The 23,370-nt window shown below is 40.7% G+C and overlaps 1 protein-coding gene across 2 annotated transcripts in view; it reads left to right on the top strand.

Annotated features, from left to right (window-relative positions):
- Window positions 1-4,350: 4,350 nt before the first annotated feature.
- Window positions 4,351-23,370, top strand: part of BMP5 (bone morphogenetic protein 5) — a 55,464-nt gene continuing 36,444 nt past the window's right edge. The window contains exons 1-2 of one of the 2 annotated variants that reach the window (XM_053381090.1): window positions 4,351-4,987; window positions 5,252-5,619. In XM_053381090.1, the coding sequence (XP_053237065.1) occupies window positions 4,977-4,987; window positions 5,252-5,619 (379 nt within the window). In that variant the 5' untranslated portion in view covers window positions 4,351-4,976. Of the gene's footprint in view, window positions 5,620-23,370 lie in introns of both variants that reach the window. The other variant, XM_053381089.1, reaches the window with a different exon arrangement.

Raw genomic sequence — 23,370 nt, 5'->3', positions numbered from 1 at the left:
GAAAGTTGTATTAATAACTAGGTATTGAAAAAGGAGCGATGGTCCTTCAAGTAAACATGGTTAGATCTGAACTGGTCAGGCTTTCCATGCATGTTCATGCATCTTAGGTCTTTACTTGCTGTGTACATTTGTTGTATCATTTTCACGTGCTTTTTCTTGGACAAGCAAGAGCAGCTTCCAGTATTGTTCTTCCCCCATTAAAGAGCTGATCGGGTTGGTACGAATGAAATCCAGATGCTGCGAGATGCTTAGCAGCAAAGTGGGTGGTGTTCGAAACAGGGTTTGTATGTGTGTATTGCATCTGTGTCTCTGTGAAATGAACGCGAAGCAGCTAATTAGATTAAATAAGAATTTTCCTTTTTTTTTTTGCTAGACATCAGATAGTTCAGTATCTTTCAGGAAAGGCAATATTCTTGCAATATTTTTTCCTTTTCTTTCCCTTTTCTTTCTTCTCCACAATAACCAAATGGAGCATTCATGTTCAGAGGCAGCACATCTCTGAATATCAATTTTGATGGGCCAAAAGGAGGGCTACCACATACATGCCCTGTGGGTAATAGGCTGCTGGTGAGAAGCAGCAAGATTTTGCTTACGTGGTTATTAGTGGGTTGTAAGCTGGACCATAAAGAAGGCTGATCGCCGAAGAATTGATGCTTTTGAGTTATGGTGCTGGAGGAGACTCTTGAGAGTCCCATGGACTGCAAGAAGATCAAACCTTTCCATTCTTAAGGAAATCAGCCCTGAGTGCTCACTGGAAGGACAGATCGTGAAGTTGAGGCTCCAATACTTTGGCCACCTCATGAGAAGAGAAGACTCCCTGGAAAAGACCCTCATGTTGGGAAAGATAGAGGGCACAAGGAGAAGGGGACGACAGAGGACGAGATGGTTGGACAGTGTTCTCAAAGCATGAGTTTGACCAAACTGTGGGAGGCAGTGGAAGACAGGAGTACCTGGCGTGCTCTGGTCCATGGGGTCACGAAGAGTTGGACACGACTAAACAACAACAACATTAGACCTAGGCTGCATTCTTAACCTCACTTAGCTGGGAGTAATCCCCAGTGAATTCCATAGGTTTTCCTCCCCTCGCTCAGTAGACATGTTTGGGATGGTGCTTGTGGGAGACCCACTCAAATCAGCAGGCAGGAACAACTTTAAGACCATTGATTTTAATAGGTCTACTCGGAGGAAGTCTAATGCGACACCATGTGCCCAAGGAAACCTCCCCCCCACTTTAGCATTAAATTGAAATTTAAGGCAGCAGATCATGTTCTTTGAAGAAGCTGGAAAAAAGGGGGGAAACACTTTTAGTTTTATTCTTATGCTTTTATATTCCACCATTTGGGGAAACTTTCATTGCAGGTTAGCTTATAAACACCAGTTCCGGCCTGTGAACAACATATTTAAACTACAAACCATAATACAATCCATGATGTGAACAAATCCAAAACAGACAGCAATAAATACGAACAGGGCGATCCAAGCCCCTTGTGAGCAGGGGTGGATAGGGCAAAGATGTTCCTGTGCTCAGCCTGGCCAGCTCTGCCTCCCTTTCACAAGCCACCACCTGCAGACAGGTGCCAGTGGTACTTCATTGGTGCAAAGCTTTCCCTTCCTCCCACCAAATGTGTGTTTGTGGGGGGCAGGGTAGAGGTTGCTGGTGCTAGTGGTGGCAGCTAGAGAAATCCCATGGAATGGCGCTTGCCAGAGGTAGGGCAGGGCTGATCTAGTAAGGATCGGCTGTCCCTTGAACCAACCCTTCACATGAGATGGCATTGTGCCCGGTCCAGGCCTGTTTGCTGCCTGCCTCGACCTCCTCTCCCAGCTATCTGTCCCAGCTGACTTGGCTGCTCCATAAAGTTCTGCTGGGCTGGGAAAGATCCCATTCTTACTTATTGAGAATATTTCTTGGATGCTTTTCATTCAAAGATTACCGGGCGGTATGCAGAAGCGTGAATAAAATGAATTCACAAAACCTATACAGACACTTAAAAGCAACAAATAAGCATAATAAAATACAAGAAGCCAAACCCCGCCCCTCAAAGAAACTGAATATAGAACACAGCCATAAATTCAAAAGGAGTTTGGTTTACATCACAGGTCTTTCATGTGCCCATTGAAGTCAGAATGTAACTCTCCTTTCAAGAAAAGCACCTCAATTTTGCCTCGTTTTTGTTTTTTTAAGCTTAGTGTTTTTATTTATAAGATTGAAATCTCAGCTTCTGACTTCTAAGAAGATACGCGGCATAATCATATGTTAACTCAGATGTTTTGAAACAAGTTACTCTTGTTAGTTAGACCAGCCAAGCTGATCAGCAGCTGCTAGGAGGTCAGGTCAAACTTATGTTTATACTGTAAACTGAGGCCAGTAGTTCCTTTTAAATGATCCTAGGGCTTGCCTGTACTCCATGGGACCTCTGCCCCACCCCCAACCCCCCGCCTGTCTTTGAGCAGAAGACCCCATGCCACATCACAAGCTGCAGCAATGCTCCCAGGGATCCTAAGAAGTTTGCTAAACTCCCATGCTCCTCTACAAATGTCTGCCCCCATTTGAACAGCCTTGCCACTTTCCATTCCTTTGTAGGAACATTCTCTGGGCTGGTGATCACCAGATGTTCCCAACTCCCAACTCCCATCATCCCTGACCATGCTGGCTGTGGCTGATGAGACTTGGAGTCCAGCCATATCTGGAGGAGATCCAGTTGGGAAAAATTGCTCTGTAGATCTCTTCCTTGGGGGACCTTGGTCTTCAAGGGTTTTGTGGGGATGAGGTGATGTTATTTATTGGGTCGATTATTATTAATACAGAGATTGTACATTTTTTGTTCTTTAGAAGTGTCTGCAGCCTCTTATGACTCCAACCTCTTTTTTTATTTTGGATACTTTATACTATATTGCCCAAATCCAGAGATTTCTTCCTTTTATCAGCTGATAACTGAAGCGCCCATGTGTTTTTCCATTCGGTTAAATGAAGTGTGTAATTCGGTGGATGGAAACAGATGCATACTTTCAATATCTCCTTCCGCTGAAGTGGAAGGGCAGATCTATTCAGGCAGGAGCAAAGGCTGAATTGACACAAGCAGGCTCATCATCTGAGGACTGCAACACTTTCTGATGGCTTCCACACATGCAATAGTAATGACAGATCAAACACTGCAAACAGAAAATCATTAACTTCGATAGAAGAAGCTCACACAGTCAGCTGTGACTTAGCAGTGGTTGAGCAACTGACTGGAGAAACACTGAATGACATATATGTGGGTGTGACTTAGCCCTAAACCTTTCCATTCTGCCAAATGAAGTATTTTGTATAACCCGGAGGTCTGCATATGTCTCCAGAGGGAAGTTCATTGTATTGATGAGATACTTTCCTTTCTTTTGAAATTTGTGAAGCAGAAAAATGAAACAAATAATTTAGCAAACTTATGTATTTATACGTTTGCATTTATTTGACTTGACAAGATCCAGCCATGGGAAAATCTTTAGAAATTCAAGATGCTATTAATACGTAATGACAAAGAAACTGATTATTTGTTAAATGTCCAACAGATTGCTTCCAACACAGTGGCGTAGCGTGGGGGGTGCAGGGGGGGCCGGCCGCACCGGCCGCAGCATCTGGGGTTAGGGCAAATCCACGGGTTAGGGGGCGCAAATTACGTGCCTTGCCCCGGGTGCTGACAACCCACGCTACGCCACTGTTCCAACACCTGGTAAATAATTTCTAATTTATCATTCTAAAATGAGTTTCAGCTAAGTAGAAAAGAATGCAACTTTCTTTATTTGAAAGGGGTACAGCCTGACCAAAGTTAAGCACGTTTAAGCATATTAAGCATATTAATTCCAGCTACTTTCTGTATGGCTTCAACATGTTTTTCAGTCCCCACAATCTCAGGTTGTTTTTAGAGTGCTTGACTTTGTTGAATCGTGCTCTTCCAAATTAACAAACCCACATCCAGCACTCAAAGTCCTTGCCCAACAATATCGATGGAATTTTAAAGTACTTAACTTTTGGTGCATCATGCCATAATTATTACAAGGAGAGAGGTGGGTTGCGGGGTTCTTTAAAAAGTTTTTTCATATATTATGCTAATCAATATGATAAAAAATATAATCCTGTGGACCAAGGATTTTGAAAACATTTTACATGTGCCACACACATAATTATTTTCATTGATATTTGGTGCCACACTCCTTTTGAAGAGGTCATTATCTCGCCCTCTTAGAGGCAGGACTGTAATCTGAAGGGGGGGAAATAGCTTTGTCTGGTAACAGAAGGGTTAAGCCATTTCCCCCCTCACTTTGCCCGTTTCAAATTACAATGAGAAGCCTCTTCTCTCCCAGCAGGGTTGTGCTTACATTAGCTTTTAGATCTCTCTTGAAGGGAGCTGCTATGTTTTTGCCTGCTAGAGGTGGAAATAACAGTTAAGGAACTCAAAGGGTGGATTTTCAGCAGGGTCTCTCTCTCTCTTCCCCCCTTCCCTGAATGAATTCAGGGAAAGGCCTTTTAAATGTTTGGTACATTTTTCAGATTTGCTGGACATTAAGGAGAGAACTTAGGATGTTAATGGTCTCAGCTGATTATTAGGGGGGAAATTAGATGTCACACCACCAAGCTGCAGCCCAGACCAGGAAAGAATGAAAGGTGGGAGAAGAGTCTTAAGCAGTTAATTGAGTTGAAAACATTGCAGGAGAAGACTGCTCTGAGAATGCCTGTGTGACTGAAGATGGTCTGTCGCTTACTAGAACCACATCCCCCAAAACTGGTTCTTTACGGTTCTTTACAGGAATGCCTGCATCAACTAACCAAGTTCTGGTCCTCTGCTCCATCAATGCAGAAAAAACAGTAACAACAGTGGAAAATTGGAAGTCCGAATTTCAGCTTTCTTAGAAAGAACTGCGCCCCGACACATCCTGTAATATTTAAATAAGTGGAGAAATAAAACCAGCAAGATGTTGTGCTCAGAAATGACAACGTTGACATGAAGAATAGGTAATTTACAGTTCACCTCTTTTTTTTACCCCTTACCCCCCAGCCACCAGGAAAGCAGACCTCATAAGAAAAAGTAGAAGGTGGAAGAAAGGGATTACTTTTTTGTTGTTTTTATTTATTTTGCATATTGAGATATATATATATAAATATGGACCAAACTGTGCTCAAAGCTCTGGTGAGCTTACTCTGGAATTGTTGGATTCTAATGGGTTCTGTGAAGGCAGGCATAGGAGACAATCACGTCCACTCCAGTTTCATTTACAGGAGATTGCGGAACCATGAAAGAAGAGAGATCCAGAGAGAAATTCTCTCCATCCTGGGTTTGCCTCACAGACCCAGGCCATTTTCACCTGGAAAGCAAGCTTCCTCAGCACCCCTCTTCATGCTCGACCTCTACAATGCCATGACAAATGAAGAAGATACTGAAGAACTGGAGTATTCGCTCAGGGGATCACTTGGCGGAGAGAGCAAAGGGCTGAGGAAGGGGTACCCAGCATCTCCAAATGGATACTCTCGGAGAATACACATATCTCGCACAACTCCGCTGACTACACGGAGCCCTCCCTTAGCTAGCCTGCATGATACCAACTTTCTGAATGATGCAGATATGGTCATGAGCTTTGTCAATTTAGGTATGTTGCTTTCTTTCTTTCTGATACGTTCCTCTGTGTTTGACAAGCTAGGAGCCTGGACCTAGAAGCTGGCTTCTGTCATGGCCAAATTGGTCCCTGGAAGGTGTATTAATAATGCAAGCTGATGTTGAGCTAATGCTAAAACAGGCTACATTGTAGGTGGTCATGGGGTATGTAGGTTTCTCTCACTGTTTATGTTAAAGTCAGTTTTTATAATTCTCCTCTCTCGACTTCTTTCCTTGATGTAATGAAGTTGTGTAGCCTTAGGCTTAGTAGCAAGGGTTTTTATTTGGTGTTTTTTTTTTTGGTAAAATCTTTTTAAAAATAAGCACGTGAGTTGGTGGATTATGCACTACAAAACAAAACTTAAAGGAATAGGAAGTTGAAGCGTGTTATTTGAAAGTTACAGAATTGTGTGGGAGAAGAAGCAAAAGGACAGACAGTTTGGAAGATAAGTTTTAGTTGTTTCAGAGATTATAGATAGTGAATTCAGCCTTACCTTGTGCAGCTTTACTTGGACATAACTACTGTGGACATAACTAGTGTGGGTTATTATTATTCTCTAGTAATTGTGCATAAGATTGCAGCCTTAAAAAGATTTCACATCTCTTGAGATTTTTGTTGCTTTTCCTATCTAAGAGGAAGATCTGTGGTGAATATTCTTGTATTGTGAGATGCACTGCCTTTCCTTTGTTGTTATTTTATAGCCACAGTTCTCATATTTGTCTAAGTCTGGGAGCCCCCCCATGCATATTTGAAAAATATTAATTCTATAATATTTAGAATCAGAAACATAATGAATGGAGCATGTTTTAGAGTCTTCAGTTTTTGAGTATATGATTCAGGGAGGAATATAACTACAATACACTGCATAATGAAATAATGATCCACATGCCCACCTTGTAATAGAAAAGGTCAGTTTAAGAACGTTGTTACTAAGCAATTGTTTACCAATTTGCCGGTTTTCAGTTCAAGGGGGGAAATATCTTGCATATGTTGCACTCTGGTAAGGAGTGTGTGTTCAGCTCTTCAAAATAACCACAACATTATTTCCCCTACTATACAGCTATTCTTTCCAGCATACGACCTGAAATATCTTGCAATAGCTGTGTCTTGTAAATAGCATCTTCTGAATTTTTATTCGCTATAGTGAAGTTACACCAGTCCTCAGCTGCTAATACCTTATGTCCTAGAAAGCACCAAATGACAAAGTTCAGCTGCTATAACAATATTTTGCCAGTTCTTTGCTAGCAGAAAGCTGATTTCAAATCTCTTTGAAAAAATGTACTATTGTGTGCTTTTTAAGGCAATTGCAGTCCGCATTTTTGTTTGTTTTTGTAAGTATAACTATTCCTCAGGAGTTTCATTTCTCGCATTCCTTTCAAATGTTGTCCTACTGTTACCTTTGCTTTGCCCTTATCTGTAGCTTGATTTGACTCCTGTGCCCAAAGCAAAGTTGAAATGGCTATATAGACCCACGCATATTTGCTAAGGGAAGCCAAGGATTCCAAAAAGTACCAAGCAAGTGTTTAAATTTATGCATTTTAACAGAGATCCTTGATGGAGGCAGATTGACGTATCACTTCGTATTCGTTTGCTCTGACTTGTGTCAGGACTGAGCTCCACTGGTTCAAACAGGACCATTCAGTAAATGAATGTGCTATTAAGGAAATACAGTACCTACATCCCCTACGCCCGAATCCTTCATAGATCTTCAGGGGTTAGAGATTATGCAGAACACAGACAAAACTTGTTACAAGATTTGCTTTATGGACTATTGTTTTTCTTACGAGTTAGATTCCCACCGACCCCCTCCCTAGATCGTTATTGCTTATATCCTACTACTTTGGAAGCACTTTAAGAAGCAGCTGCATATCAGAGTCTTTTTATGGAATCTGGAATGGAAGGCTTTTTTTTCTTGTGGTTACTATGTGCAGACATTATTGAATTTCAAGCTTTATTAGGTTTCTATGAGCTGGTCCATAGTATGTTACAGTTCTTCCCCCCTCTATAGTTGTGCGTTATGTAGCTTCTAAAGCATTTCCCACTTTGCGACATTCATTTCAAAATATCGGTGCATAACGTGAGCTAACTAAACATTTTAATTTTAAACATAGCCTTCTGTCATTGCCATACAATTAAATTATGCTGCAATCCTATACCCACCTACCTGGGAGTAAGCAGCATGAAATGCCGTGGGACTTTTCTTCTAAGAAGACATGTATAGAATTGCAGGGTTAATCCTTCATGTAGAACTACCTTTTATTATTTATTCGAAAACCATCAGGCAATCTGGGTTAAGGTGTAAAAGGGAAAAGATGGGAGCGACAAATGGGCAAGTCCTTATTTTAACTCCGCAAGATTTGTTTTACAAAATAATTGAAGCTCTTTGTGACTGGAAGTATCACTGAAGTTCTTTGTGATTCGAGCTATCAGTCAGTTGCAATCAAATTGCTCTGTTTTGGAAGGAGCTGACCGTGTTTAAGTGGAGGGCTATTATCAAATTACAGTACATTAATCCCCCATGAGGTGATAAAAGAATTTGCATAAATCATTGCATTGCCAACTGTAACTGTTAAAAAACCCATATGCTAAAAATAACAAACGTGAAGTGCTAAGTCTTAGAAATGCTGTTTTCTGTGAGCTTGAGGTAATAAAATTAGTCTTGAGGGACACGTGTACTTTGAGGCATTCCCGCCCCCCCCTTGAGGAACAAAAGGTGGTCATAATAATTATTCTGACAGAATAATTTTTGATAATGTTTGCATGCTTTGCTAATGAAATTTAGAAGTGCCTGAGGGGTTATTGAAATGCTAATTTTGAAATCAAGCTAGAGGGGAAAACGAAGTAATCTGCAATTAAGATGATGTCTGCCTTTTCATCATCTTTGAATCCGGATTTCTTCTTCTTAAGAAGTGCAAATGTATACTTTTTAAAAATTTGTGTGTTCTTTTCTGCTAGTAGTATTCTCATTTATGTTTTTAATAATGTAACCTCTCATTCTGCTCTTCCCTTTCAGCTGACGTTTGTAACACTGAAATTGTCACCAAAAACCCTTTAAATTTATTGAGAAATAATTAACTTCAGTATTCTAGTACTCAGAGACAACCAGGACACCTTACTTAACAAAGATAGGTAAATCCATGCCTTTGTTACTATTGCCGTTATCTGATTATGGTAGACAAAAGCTAACAATAGTTTTACCTCATAGTGCCCAGCTTCTCCTCCTCCTATAGACTGAAATAAAAACTTGCCAACATTTGGAGATTTGTTTCCATTTTTAGCTTACATTTATTCATTAAAATTCATGTCAGATACGGAATCTGGTTGTTTTCATACCCCACCACTTTTTCTGTTGTGTTTAAAAGCTGAACTGTATAACTGGCATGGGATTTTGATAACACGCCCCCCCCGCCCCGCTGTCAGGCAGGAAGGAGAGATACAGCATTCTGGAAGGAGTTTTCAAAATCTGTAGTAATGTGTGATTCAATCCTGGTTGGAAATGTTGATGATAATAATAATAATTGTACTTAAGCACAGTTCTGTTCAGTGATTCACTGGTGAAATAAAAAGGTTGTCTAATGCCTCACTCCCAGGTGATCATTGGAGCTTTGTCTAAGACTAAGTGGATTGCCGACATAAAACTATCTACTCAGATAGACTTCAAAAGATCACTGGGGTTGGGGAACTAGGCTACCTTTTTATTTTACAAATGAGTTGTTGAATAGTGGAAGGCTCTTTACATTCTGTATATTACTTTCAATGAGACTCCCATGAGAGTGAAATAAATACAGGCAGTGGATGATTGATGCTTGGCATATTGTTCCCACGGATAATTCCAAATTCAGTAGACACTATGATTGTACTTATCCTCAATTTTCTTTTTATTTACCAATACTGTCAAGCTGTAGGTTTGAGGATTGAAAAGCAAGGACGTAATTTATTAGGGTAGTATTCCACTAAGTTTTATTCAGAGTACACCTACTGAAATTAATATCCATTAATTTTAATGGATCTACTCTGATTAGAAATTTGTTGGAATACCACCCTTAGTTAGATTCTACTGTAGATTTTCTGTATCAAATTCTTGAATGATCCCCCCCCATTACAAGCAGCAGGAATAAGCTGAAAAATGGGAGTTTTTAATTCATCTTTTTCATCTTATCAACTACTATTATTTATATACCTCTCCATAGTTCAAAGAAATTTCTGAAAGGTATACATGTATACAGTGGTACCTCAGGTTAAGTACTTAATTCGTTCCGGAGGTCCGTACTAAGTGGGAATGCCTTATAGTACACATGTCCCTGAAGCATCACTTTAGCTAATGGGGCCTCCTGCTGCCACCGCGCCGCCGGAGCACGATTTCTGTTCTCATCCTGAAGCAAAGTTCTTAACCTGAAGCACTATTTCTGGGTTAGCGAAGTCTGTAACCTGAAGCGTATGTAACCTGAAGTGTATGTAACCTGAGGTACCACTGTATATCACTAAGGAAAGACCAGGATCCTGAAAAGCATTGCAGACACGCTAGGATTTACACGTCTTGTACAAACAGGGCCAATTCACAGGGTTTTGTGGCTGAGTTGCCCCACTTCAGATTAGCAGGGCTCTCTTATCTTAATGAGGAAAAAATGTGACTTTGGGGCTATGCATGGAAACAGCCAGTTTTATATAGCACTGTAACTGCCAGTAAAATTGGCAGCTACTGCTAGGTGTGGGATTTTTTTCCCGTTTTGAAAGAAGCAAGCATTTCCACAAGCAAGCAAACAAACCTGTGTTTTCTCCAGTACTCATAACATTCTGATTTATGCTCATGGTAGCATAACACCTGTTGCCTCTCAGTTTTTCACAAAAACATGTTTGCCACAAACTTGTTTGCCACAAACCCTCAGGTTGTGAGGGTGGGAAGTATTGTCATAGTAACCTTGGAAAACCTGTAAAAATTGTATTATCTTTATTTGAAATGAAACCAAGTTAAAGAGCATGTTTCTCTTACCTAGCAGTGCTCTCCCACATTTCCAATTTTGCCCTTCACTCCCATTTGCTGGTTAAGTACTATATTCACATAAAGAGGTCCGTCAGAAAGGTCATGAATGATTTTGAAAATTGGGTACAGAAAATAGGCAATTCACATTAATGAATGAGTTCTGAAATAGATATATATGTGTGTGAGTTATGCGTACAGTTAGGACATTTACTCTAACTGTTCTGAAGTAATTGATCCAGCAGTGTTTTGAAAACACATATTTTATTTTGTTTTTCCTCGTGGATTTGAAAGAGACTCAGCATCTTGGTTTGCCAGAAAAATATGAAAGAAATCACCAATAACCCAAGAGAAACTGATATAGCAGATGGCTGGGAGTGTATGGTGAAGGGACATACATATGTGTAAAAATATGTACTGTTATTAATAGTTTTGCCATTAGGAAGGAGGCTGATACAGTTCCGCTTGTTTTTTCAGTATCAGTTGCTTTTTCAGACTAAACACAGACTTTGGGTGGGAAGCTGTGGGTTAGGTACAATACATGTCTTACTAGGGAAAAACACACTCATGCACATAGAAAACCTCATAGCAACCGTGAATAGCAATTAAAGTCATCCATAATAACACCTCTTGGTTGTTGATGCAACCTTTTGTTTCCTGGAAAACCATGTGGTGCGTAATATTCCTAACCAGCATGCCGGTTCCTACACAAAGACCTCTGTGACAGCTATCCCTGGCTATGATGAATAATAAGGCAGGCTATTAGGTATTTGCCGTGTGAGGAAAGTGCTTGCATGAAGAATGACTCTCTAGCGGTGAGGTGGTGATTCTTTCCCTGCTTCCCAGGCTGCTCTTACAAACCCTTCCAAAGAAACCCTTGGTTGGTTGGTTGGCTGGCTGGTTGATAGGCTGTGCTTAACTACATGGCTCCATTAGCACTATACATTTAATGCAGTCGTGCCTTCCCCCAAAGACCTCTGGGAAGTGTGGCTTGTTAAGGGTTTTGGGAGTTGTCACAGCTCTACAGTTCCTTGGGAAGAGAGATTTACTCTGTTAAACCACAAACTACAGTTCCCAGGATTCTGCAAATATAAAACATTAACACAACAGAGCTGAAGTAGTGTTTAACAACAAGATCAAAGCCCATCCTATAGAAGATCTAGGATTTAAAACTGTGTTGATTGGTGCTCTTCGTGGAATGCCATCCAGAATCCATGGTAGATGTGGGATTTGAACTTGAATTCCAGGTGCATCTAAAATACTAGCTACTGCAACATAAGATCAAGTAGGATGCAGTTTGTGGACCAGTCCATACATGCTACTGGTTTTCACCCTAACTATCCTGTTGCATGTAAAATATTCAGAGCCTTCTCAGAAAGCATTGTGGTTGAGATGGTGTGAGATTCTTTGAAAGTGAAATCTGTGGTGTGTATTCTGCAGTGTGCGAGTCACACTCACGAGTGACTACGTGAGGGTGGATTTATGAATATGTAAATCACACATCTATAGTAGCTATATTTCCACCATGGAAACACTGATTGGGATACAATTTGGATAAGCCCTGCAATTGCGTTATTTTTCTGTAATCCTCCTGTGGTTACTCATTCTTACAAATGTGCTCCCAAGTGACAGAATCAAGATACCACCACAGGAAATTAGCTTTCAGTAATTGAATTTCATGGTGTGTGTTTTTTACTTGCATTATGCAGCAGGCAAGACAACATAGGCTGTGGTAATGTTTCTGTGTAACTAGTGATCGTGTGAACTTGCCTTTAGCGTGCAGCAATGCTTGCAAAGTTTGACCTAAAAGCAGGCATGCAAGGAAGCAATGATATCCATTTCAACCTGTATTCATCACAGCCAACACTTTTTCTGTAGTGCTACAGTTTTATTACCACCAAATATTATTTTCTCTGTCCAACATTTAATGCAAGTTACATAAGTTATGTAACTTTCACCTTACATTCATTTCAATGAAAAGGAAATGCCAGAACAATGTAAAAAAACAGTTCTTATTTACATGTTGCTTGCAGACTAAAAACAACATAGTAGCTGATTTTTGCAGACTTAAAAACAATGTAACTTGATTATATTCACTTAAGTGATTTCCTTTCCTGCCCACAGAGAAGCACATGAACCACAGCAATTTCTACTGCACTTCATTTCCCATTTTTGTTGGAATTCTCTGACTTCCTTACCTAAAAGTAGTAGTAGTAGTAGCAATAATAATAATTTTGTATGCTGCCCATCTGACTGGGTTGCCTCAGCTGCTCTGGGTAGCTCCCAACAGAATACTAAAGCACAATAAAACATTAAAAACTTCCCATACAGAGCTGCCTTCAGAAAACTGGTGGGTAGTGGGATAACATGAGGGTGGTACATTGGAAAAAATATTCTAGGAAAAATGAAAAGTGAAATAAACAATAAAATATGACAGTATGTTAAAAAGAGAGCAGCCGGTGCCGGGGGGGGGGGGGAGATATCACAGCTTTAGTACCGGAGGGAGGGATCCGAACTGCTGAGGCCTCATTAAAGTACAGCAACCACCTCAGTTCCAGAAGCAAATCCTTTCATCCCAGCAAAGTAAAACACATGCACCAAAAGACCCCATCCCACCTCAGTATGTGTGCATGCAGGGAGTACACAGAGCAGCTACTAATGCTTCTGGCCATAAATAACATAGTAGCTAGCTTTCTAAAAACCACAGGTTAAAGGATGAGGGCTGCCATGACGCACACAGAGAGGCTGAGATCAGAAGAGAAGCAAAAAAGGTCAGTCAAAACAATGAATCCCCTTGTTCAGAGTCATATTTATGAGTGCTTCATTGCACCTAAAGTTCATATTTTATTGGCTAGGCCATGGGGTTTCCCCATTTGCTCATCTCTTAAAATAACACCCCTGGCTAAAGATTCCTATAAAACACATGAGTGCTATAGCAGGCAAAACCTGTCAGTCCTGACAACCGGTTAGTTTGTTTTGGTGGAGTGGTGTTGGAGGGACTTTCAATTTTTACCCTCAAGATTGAGATGTTTTCTGTGCAAAGTTGACCGTAGGGCGTTTCACGTTCAGTCCTTGTTTTCAGACACACATTTCTTAAACATTGTTTGTTTGCAGGCTATTAGTCTACGTTTAATCTCTCTGTTTGGTAACCCATCTTGTAGTTTGAAGAAAGTGTGGTATGTAATAAACAACCCATGGGAAAACAAGAACTATGCTTCCATCATGAAAAAGATGCTACCAAAAACCCCTGGCAAATATTCATGCTGGTTCTATGGTGTTTAGAATGCTTCTGTTCTTTTGGCTGAGGCTAAAGGTAGGTCATAGCTCAGTGGTGGAGAATCCTCTTTTTCTGCAGAAGGTCCCTGATTCAGTTGCCAACATCTCCAGGTAGCACTGCCAGTTAGTGTAGGCCAGGGCTTTTTTTCCAGGGGGAACTCACTGGAACTCAGTTCCAGCACCTCTCAGGCAGATGCCATTGTGATTCTAAGAGAAAGAGGTGAACTCCAGCACCTTTCCCCCCCAAGAAAAATAGCAGTGGTATAGACAATACTGAGCTAGATGCAACAAAGGATACAGCAGCTCCCTATTTTCCTATATTATGCTGTTTCTTTTCCCCACTTCCTTCTTTGTTCCCAGTCCTGTTTGCTCACTGTCACTCACAACACACAGTTGTTCTGTTTCCATGCATCTGTGCAGTCCTCACATTGGACATACCAAATATTTACATACCGGTAGGTCATCCTGGCCAATAGAATTAAAACAGTAGACTGGACAAAAGTGGCCAAGGAACTGTACTGTGATGGCAAAGGGAAAAAGGGCAATGAGAAGAGTTGCAGTGAAACAATATGGGAAACTGGGAGCTGCCTTTCAACATAATAAGACAAAACATGTAAGTTTAGTCTCGGCCTTGCCAAGAAATTCCACCCAAATAATTTGTACAACGCTCCGTTTCTGCCCAAACCCGACTTCTTATTTATAAACAAAATATATCCTTCTGTCCAGCTGGACAATGTTAGGAGTTAAGTGCCCTTCTTATTGGAGGAGCCAACACATTTTGAAGACCCTGTTCCCCAGACAGAAAGACTAGATTCAGTGTCTATAAAATCCCCAAGAGTAACCAATTTCTGCTTATGAGCAACTGAACTGGAATGTATCCTTCAATAGTTAAAATTTCTTGCTTGTGTTTCAATTATATATTCTTCCAAAGCATCTTTAAAAGGAGATTTTAATGGATTGTTTTAATTCATTGTCTTGATTCACAGAATTCTGCATGCCATATTTCAGAGTACGGTGGCAGAATCTATGGCCTTCCGTATGTTGTTGGGTTTCAACTCCTGACAGCCCCAGCCAGCATGACCAATGGTCAAGAATGATGCAAGTTGTTGTAGTCCAACTACATATGGACGGCTTCAGGTTCCCTGTTCCTGGTTATGAGAATCAGGTTTGAGCCATGGGCTGTTGTACGTCCTCCTCCCCTCCCTCCTGAATAGGTTTGAACTCTTGCCTTTTCAGCACTAACACTAGTTTCTCATGACATCTGACTCTGCAGTCGACACTTACAATTCATTCCAAATCAAAGATTGCACTCCCCAATTCCAACCATGGATTCTGCCTGTGGTTTGGAGGGAATCGCTTAGCAGAATTTGCCAAGTTGGATGTCGTGGCAAACCATGGTTAGTGCTAAATTGGAAATGGGAACACGTCAGTCCATTGTCTGGGGGAATCTACTGACTTCAGCCTATATATGTGTTTTAATTACTTAAAGTAATATAAGATTCTGCTCAACAGCGCTACGAAATTTTGATTCCGGGGTTTCTAAGTATTGCGCAAGTGTCATGTTTGTGGTGGACAAAGTTAGTGCTACTACAAGTGAATACAAAGTATGCAAAAGGTATAATGCAGTACAGTGGTACCTCAGGTTAAGTACTTAATTCGTTCTGGAGGTCCGTTCTTAACCTGAAACTGTTCTTAACCTGAAGCACCACTTTAGCAAATGGGGCCTCCTGCAGCTGCTGCGCCGCTGGAGCACTATTTCTGTTCTCATCCTGAAGCAAAGTTCTTAACCCAAGGCACTATTTCTGGGTTAGCGGAGTCTGTAACCTGAAGCGTATGTAACCTGAAGTGTATGTAACCCAAGGTACCACTGTATAGCTATCTGTTACACACTACACCTTTAAAGTACGTTCCCGCCCCCGCCCAAGAATTAGGGGAACTGTAGTTTACCTCTCACATAGCTACAATTCCCAGCATCCTTAGCAAACTACGGTTTGTACTTTTAATGTGCTTTAAAGATCTGGTGTGTTTGCAGCCTTAAAGTACAATCATATGCCTGGTTACTTGGAAGTCCCATTGTGTTAAATGTGGCTTGCTCTCTAGGATATGTGTTTAGGATTGCAGCCTTTATGTATTTAATCAAGAAGGCAAAATATAGCATACTAAATTTATGAAAACTGAATTGCCTAAAATGAAATTGCTTTTTATTTTAAAGTTGCTTTGTTTTGTTTTTTTTTTAAAAAAAACAAAAGCAAAAACCAATACTGTGGATTCATTTCAGCCCTGGCCTTTGTGTGATTCCTTGCTTGGGCCAATTTTTATCTGCTGACCATCTGACCCCTGTTGTTAATTTTACTTAATTGCATCCTGTTTTAATGTTTTGCAATGAGGATGAAAGTTCTTATGGAGAGGATATGAAGGCTAATAATAGCGAATGTTGTAATAAAGCATAGTCTCATGAGCTTATTTCTTTAGTCTGATGGGTGGCATAGTAGTTTCAAGATCTTAAAGTAAGGTGAAACTCTGAATCAAGTTCTTTTTGAAGAGGGAGATTGTCTTCCTATTGTGAAAAAAGTCTTTCCTGTTTGCTTTTTTGGGAGTTGGAACGCTCTCCAAAAGCATTATTTGGGATGTAGCCCCTTTGAATAATCAGTAACAGCACTTGAGTGCAGATAGGGTTGATCTGAGGCTTGTAGATATCACAGGAAGCATCCATCTGGAACATAGCAAGCTGTTTACATAGGGTCAAACTATCTGATCACCTAGTCCAGTGTTGTCCATTCTGACCGGCCGCAGTAATTTAGGGTTTCAGGCTGAGGTCTTTTCACATCATGGCAGATGGGTGGGGTACAAATAATAAAATTATTATTATTGTAGTTATTATGTGCTCTTTGATCATTTTAAATTTTAAAATACAGTCGTACCTTCGTTTTCGAACAGCTTATTTCTTGAACGTTTTGGCTCCCGAACGCCACAAACCCAGAAGTGACTGTTCTGGTTCTGGGAAGCCAAATGTCCAACTGGGCTTCTGCAGCTTCTGATTGGCTGCAGGAGCTTCCTGCAGCCAATCAGAAGCCGTGCTTTGGTTTCCAAATGTTTTGGAAGTCGAATGGACTTCCGGAACTGATTCAGTTTGACTTCCAAGGTACAACTGTAACTGGAGATGCCAGGATCCAGACCTGGGCTCCAGTACATGCAACATGTGTGTTCTGCCACAAAACAGTGGCACAACTCTCTGATTCTAAGTAAGTCCAGGATGTATTGTCTGACTGAAGATACAGACTTATGTGTGTGTCTCTTTGTGTGCATCTAATATTTCTCCAGGAAGTCCTCTGTGACCTTTCCAGCCTCTGTGTATATTCCAAATGCTGAAATCTCTTTGGCTTCAAGTCGTTTGCGCTTTGACCAAATGAATAAAAATGGTAATGTTGTGCACCTCTAAGACCTGGATGCTGGTAAATACGTTTACTTGAAAGCAAGCCCTGCTCATTTCAATAGAAATTATTTATATATATCTATTTCACATAGCTGAAACAATGTGCATTCTGCTCTAGGAAGATCTAAAAATGTCAGTCCCATGTGTTTTTGGTTTACAGTCTGTTTACATAATACGCGAGTGATGCTTCTCTCAAGGGGGGAAGTGTCTCTTACATGTTATATAAACACAGTATAAAGTGAAACCACGTGGTGGAAATTTTCAAACCTTCCCAATGTAGCCGTAGTCATGGAAGCAGCAGCAAGCACATGACTTCAGGTGTGGGGAAAAAGAGGAGTTTTAAGCATGCTCAAGATCAGCCCTAAAGATCTCCATGTCCTTATGTAAAACCAAAGCATCCAAAGCATTTAAAAAAAAGGGATTAGTATGTATGTTACTTTGTACTTGGTATGGGGTGAGGGGGAACTCTTAAGAGTGATATGAAAGGGTGACACATTTTCATTCAAACATTCTTCACTTTTAAAAAGCTGTTTTAGATACAGGCAAGACTCCTAAGCAACATCACACAACTATAGTCATCTGAGGATTGGTGTTTACTAATTCAAATGTATGCATTACGGTAATTAGCTGTAGATTGCAAGAATGTGTGTGTGTGGGAATTTCCCCTAATTCTGATGATCAAGGTACTATTTTCTAGATTGTTTATTGTTTTGTAACAATGGTGGGATGATCAAACGACTGCTGCCATTCTTAAAATATGATGGGACTTCCCTTAGAACCAAAGTATTGTACAGAAAGGGGTACCTACTTTTTTGATACTTTATTGTCAGGGATGGGGCATCTGAGGCTGGAAATCCAATTCCCAGCAGCACCAGCTGACATAGCATATGGTTAGGGATAATGGGAGTTGTCAGGGCCGGACACCTTTAGACACCCTAAGCACTCCAGGCATCAGCTTCTGCAGAGGATTGAGGGGGCCTGACAGGACATTGTGAGGAGCCAGGGGGTGGAACTGAACACCTTCTGAAAATTGAGAGGACCCACCCCTCTTAAAAATACATTGGGGGGGGGGGCAAAACTGCCCCAGTTCCTAGGAGTTGGCATCTATGCTAAGCACTTAAAATATTTTGGGACACACACACACACACACACACACACACAATAATAAGCCGTAAAACAAAATTTTGTTTTTCAAAATGAAACAAAATCTACAGTAAGATAGAAAATAATGTTTATTTTTGTATATTTGCATAAATATTTATTTTTGTTCAGCTGCACCAAATGGCACATGGTAAATCTGGCACATAGCTGCCAACGTTTCCCTTTTTTAAAGGGAAATTCCCTTATTCCGAATAGGATCCCTCGCAAGAAAAGGGAAAAGTTGACAGCTATGATCTGGCAGTGGAAAATTTTGGTGGTGCCCCCTTCCCTTGATACCCTAAGCATGTGCTTATTTTGCTTAATGGTTAATCCAGCCCTGGGTTTCCCATCTCTGTTTTATGCTGATCTTCTGAAGGAGGCAAAAGTCCTTGAGAACAAGAAGTGCTTCTTAAAATTAATGTGTCCATCCTTGCCTAACTTGTTGGCCTTGGCTATTTTCTTCTTAACATGCCCTGACATATTTTATTAGCTTCAAAACCAGTGAACACTGGATCACTGGAGGGTGCCTTATACTCAGTCAGATCATTGGTTCAACCAGCATATTGTCTACACTTGACCAAGCCGTGGCTCTCCAGAGTTTCAAAATTTCTCTTCCAGCCTTGTGCAGAACTCCCAGGGATTAAACCTGGGACCTTGTACCAGATGCTCAGCCACTGAGCTATAGTCTTTTTACAAATGGTCCACACAAATTTTCAAATTGACACATACCTGATTCAGAAATTGTATGACTGTTTTTTCTAGCTGAATGGAAGTCAAATGCTCTGGTGAGGTAGTGCATAAGTAAGAGCAGACCCTGGGTATGAAAAAATTAAAGGAAAATGAGTTATGAGTATTATTGGAATCAGTGCTTTGCAAAGAACCTGACATATTCAATAGCAGTGAAGATTTCTGAGCCTTCATTGTATCTGGGTGGGGGGTGTCAAGCAGATTTTTATTTTTTTATGTATTTACTAATCTCCAGGCTGATTTGAACTGACATGCTCACTTGTAGGTTTTTGAAAACTCTGCTATTAATGGGTCTTTCTTTTTTGCTACTGAACAAAAGTAAAGACAAGTAGAAAACAGTAGACTGTAACCAAAGCAACATAACGTGAACTTGATTTTCCTCTTATTTTTCAACCTTAGCAGGCTGAATAGTTTATTTGACTTATAGGCAATTATAGACTCACCTTACCCTTTTACTAATCAGGAACAGTATAGCAGAAGCTGGCTCCCTAACAGGACATGAAGTAAATGTGGAAAATTTGACTTCCCAACTTGAAACAGGAGCTTTAGTGTATTCCGATCCATACCTGAATGATATTAATTTCTCTTAAGTTTTCCTTACTGAAAAGGTAGTGTTAGCGTCATTCTTTAGAGGGCTTTCTGTTTTGAGGGAGGGAAATTGGTATTACAGCCTGAGTGTACCACACTTTGTGTATTTATGACCTAGGGAACTAGTTTGTGATCTAAAGGCTTTTATTTAATTTATTTCAAATGTAAAATTGACTCGGATCCCACAGCAATTCAGGTCTAAGGACTGGCAAGATCTGTCTGCAAGACTTTAGGTCTGAACAATCTAGAAGCTAATATTTTTAGATCTATTTAAATTCGTGAAGTAAGTGTTCTTGCAAAGTTGGCAAATGAGCTGAGCTCTCTTGGAAGCATGTTGCTAAGATCTGGCAAATCGGCACCTGAAATGCTTATAATAATTGCCAGTAGTGTTTACTTTTTTATTATGGAGAAACAGAACAGTACAAAGCTAACATGACCCCTCAGATTTCAGCACAGGAGCAAGTGGGATTAGTCTGAAAACTGGCTATCTTCTGAGAATTGAAGTTTTGACGGATCTGGGTTTTTGTGGCAGAGTGTGATCCAGAATTACACCCTCAAATGCATTCCCGCCCCAGAGCTTTGCGAAAGACCCCCAATTTAAGATTAACATAAGGAAAGCTGAATTCTGCTGACTGGAAAGAATTATAAGAAGAAACTACACATGATGTTAATGATGTGATTAGCAATCAGGAAGGAAATGAGGTGCATCAGGTGAAGGTGATTGTCCTTGCGAGCACAGCACCCCAGGGAAGCAAGGTTTAAGTCCTGCAGTATTGATTTAAAAATCTCACTCTGGCCTGCTGAGAAGGATTAAACCTTTTCCCTCTCATGCTTCATTCCTGAGGACACTCCACTCCACAACAGGTATTTAAGTAGTTTCAGAACCTTCAATGTGATTGCTAATCCTGTTACATGTAACATGGTGAATCAATTTTACTTCCTGGTCTAGAGGATGCATACCCTCCAACATTTCTCTGATGAAAATAGGGACGTCCTAAGGAAAAGCGGGACGTTCTGGGATCAAATCAGAAACTGGGATGGCTTCTGTAAATCCAGGTATGTCCCTGGAAAATAGGGACACTTAGAGGGTCTGGAGGATGGCGAGGATGGTGAGGGGAGGTTACTAAGACACCTCCTTTTTTTGCAGATCACCATACAGTGGTACCTCAGGTTAAGTACTTAATTCGATCTGGAGGTCCGTACTTAACCTGAAACTATTCTTAACCTGAAGCACCACTTTAGCTAATGGGGCCTCCTGCTGCTGCCGAGCCGCTGGAGTACGATTTCTGTTCTCATCCTGAAGCAAAGTTCTTAACCCGAGGTAATATTTCTCAGTTAGTGGAGTCCGTAACCTGAAGCGTATGTAACCCAAGGTACCACTGTACACAGGAACATATGCAGAGTGGGCAGGTGTTAGGGTAGTCCATGATTATTCATCTAGGAGGTCAAAAAAATCTTTGTGCCTGTATCATACAGAGCAAAGTAGACATATGAAAAATGAAAATGAAACCAAAGCCAGCCACGGAAGTGATGGGGTCTGCTCTGTAAAATTTTATGAATGTGAAATATTCTGAAATAAAGCACACTGCTGTATTGCTATGGATCAGCTACATTCTAGAACAGATGGACCCAGTGGATTCCTGGACTGCAACTCCTGCTGTTGCTTATCTCTGGCCATAGTGGCTGGAGCTGATAGAAGTTGTAGGTTCAACAGCATCAGGAGGGCTCCATGCTGGGATCAGTTGAGAGTTTTTGTAGATTAATACTCTAGGACAAAGATCCCCAAACTGCGGTCCATGGACCACCAAGTGGTTTGCAAGAGTCTGTGGCATTTCTGTAAAAATGATAACGGCATTTAAGCGGTCCATGGGAAGAAACGTTTAGGAACCACTAACTAATGCTGTATGATTCTGCAATATGGACGCTTTTTGATCTTGAGACACATAACGTCATAATATAGCAGCTAAATATATTAATTAGTCTACAAAGGAATGGACAGAGTTCAGCAGGCTCTAAGAAATATCTATAAATATCTAGCTTTGTAGTCTCTGTGTTACAGTACTAATATTTTCCTTGATTTCTGGTTTCCAGACATCTTATCAAGCCAATTCATTCATTCATTTTAAACGTTCTGATGCTGGTAAGGATCAGACTAGCGTAAGGAAAGACAAGGTGTCATTTCCCCCACTTAAAATCAACAACTGCAATGCCTTCCAGAATTTAATAATTAGGGAGGCAGCTGCAACGTCGCGCTTGTTTTGACTTGCAAAACAGCTACATATGACTTGGAAAGTAAAAGGAAATTATAAATGGAATGAATAGCACATGTTTACAAATTAACTTTTCATCGAAACATTGCTTTATGGGGTGATACGGTTTCCTTAATTGAAATACGTTGTTGTTTTCACATGGGTGATTTTAAATGGGGGCTTTAAAAATTGCGAAAAGTAAAGACACCGAGAACACTCTTTAATAAAGGCAGGTTTAGGGTTAAAGGGTTTACAGAAGTACAGGCCTAAATCATATGCTTGTTGGAGTCTATACTGGTGGATTTATAGATATGCACATTATGTGCTAAATTAGGGCTCTCTACATCTGACAGCCCCCCAAGTTATTAGTATAGAGTGGTACCTCGGGTTAAGAACTTAATTCGTTCCGGAGGTCTGTTCTTAACCTGAAACTGTTCTTAACCTGAGGTACCACTTTAGCTAATGGGGCCTCCCGCTGTCACCGCGCGATTTCTGTTCTCATCCTGAAGCAAAGTTCTTAACCCGAGGTACTATTTCTGGGTTAGCGGAGTCTGTAACCTGAAGTGTCTGTAACCCGAGGTACCACTGTACATTGCTCATTGAGAGGATACCTTTGGCTACAATGATTTACCTTGGTTGAATTCTAGTATTTTAGTTTGTTGCACTGTTTCCACTCTTTATTTCTCCTATTCCCTGATTAAAATCGCTGGAGGCTGCTCCATTAGGATGGGGTTGCCAGCGCAGTGCCTGCAAAGGCCTTGATTGAAACCCCAGAACAGGGGTGCCAGATTCTGAGCTTTTTCTTTCTTTTTTTTAAAGTACATCTCTTGCCCTTCTAGAAATAAAATTATGAAGCATAATGCACAGGTACCCTTCTAAGCAATTTCTGTTAAATGAGCCAGCCTGGCTGCTCCTGCCTTTCAGTGTTTTTAGCCAATGAGTGAAATCAGAGCTGTGATTGATAAGTGTGTTGTTTGGACACCGGGCAATAGGAATCCCTTGGATTTATAACTGTATAAGTGGAGTAATTTCACTGGAGCCTGTGGCATCAGGGAGCCCAGACTTCAAGCTTTCATTTAAAGAGAAAAAAAAGTCCCTAGTTCTTCTAGAAAGAAAGTTAGGAAACATAATGTTCAGGCAACCTTCTAAGCTTGGGGCAACGAACCCAACACAAGCAAAGGGATGAGTATAATGTTTTTTCTGGCTCTGCAGCACAGAACCCTTGATGGAGATGGAAAGAAGATCCACCCTCTTCTGGATTCACCCACTTACAACTCCAGTTGGCTATGATGCTGATTCCTCCACTCATTTCTGGAGGGAAGGATTTGTCTGAG

This window comes from Podarcis raffonei, chromosome 3 (assembly GCF_027172205.1).
Source record: "Podarcis raffonei isolate rPodRaf1 chromosome 3, rPodRaf1.pri, whole genome shotgun sequence".
NCBI lineage: Eukaryota > Metazoa > Chordata > Lepidosauria > Squamata > Lacertidae > Podarcis > Podarcis raffonei.
This window is presented reverse-complemented; position numbering and strand designations above follow the sequence as displayed.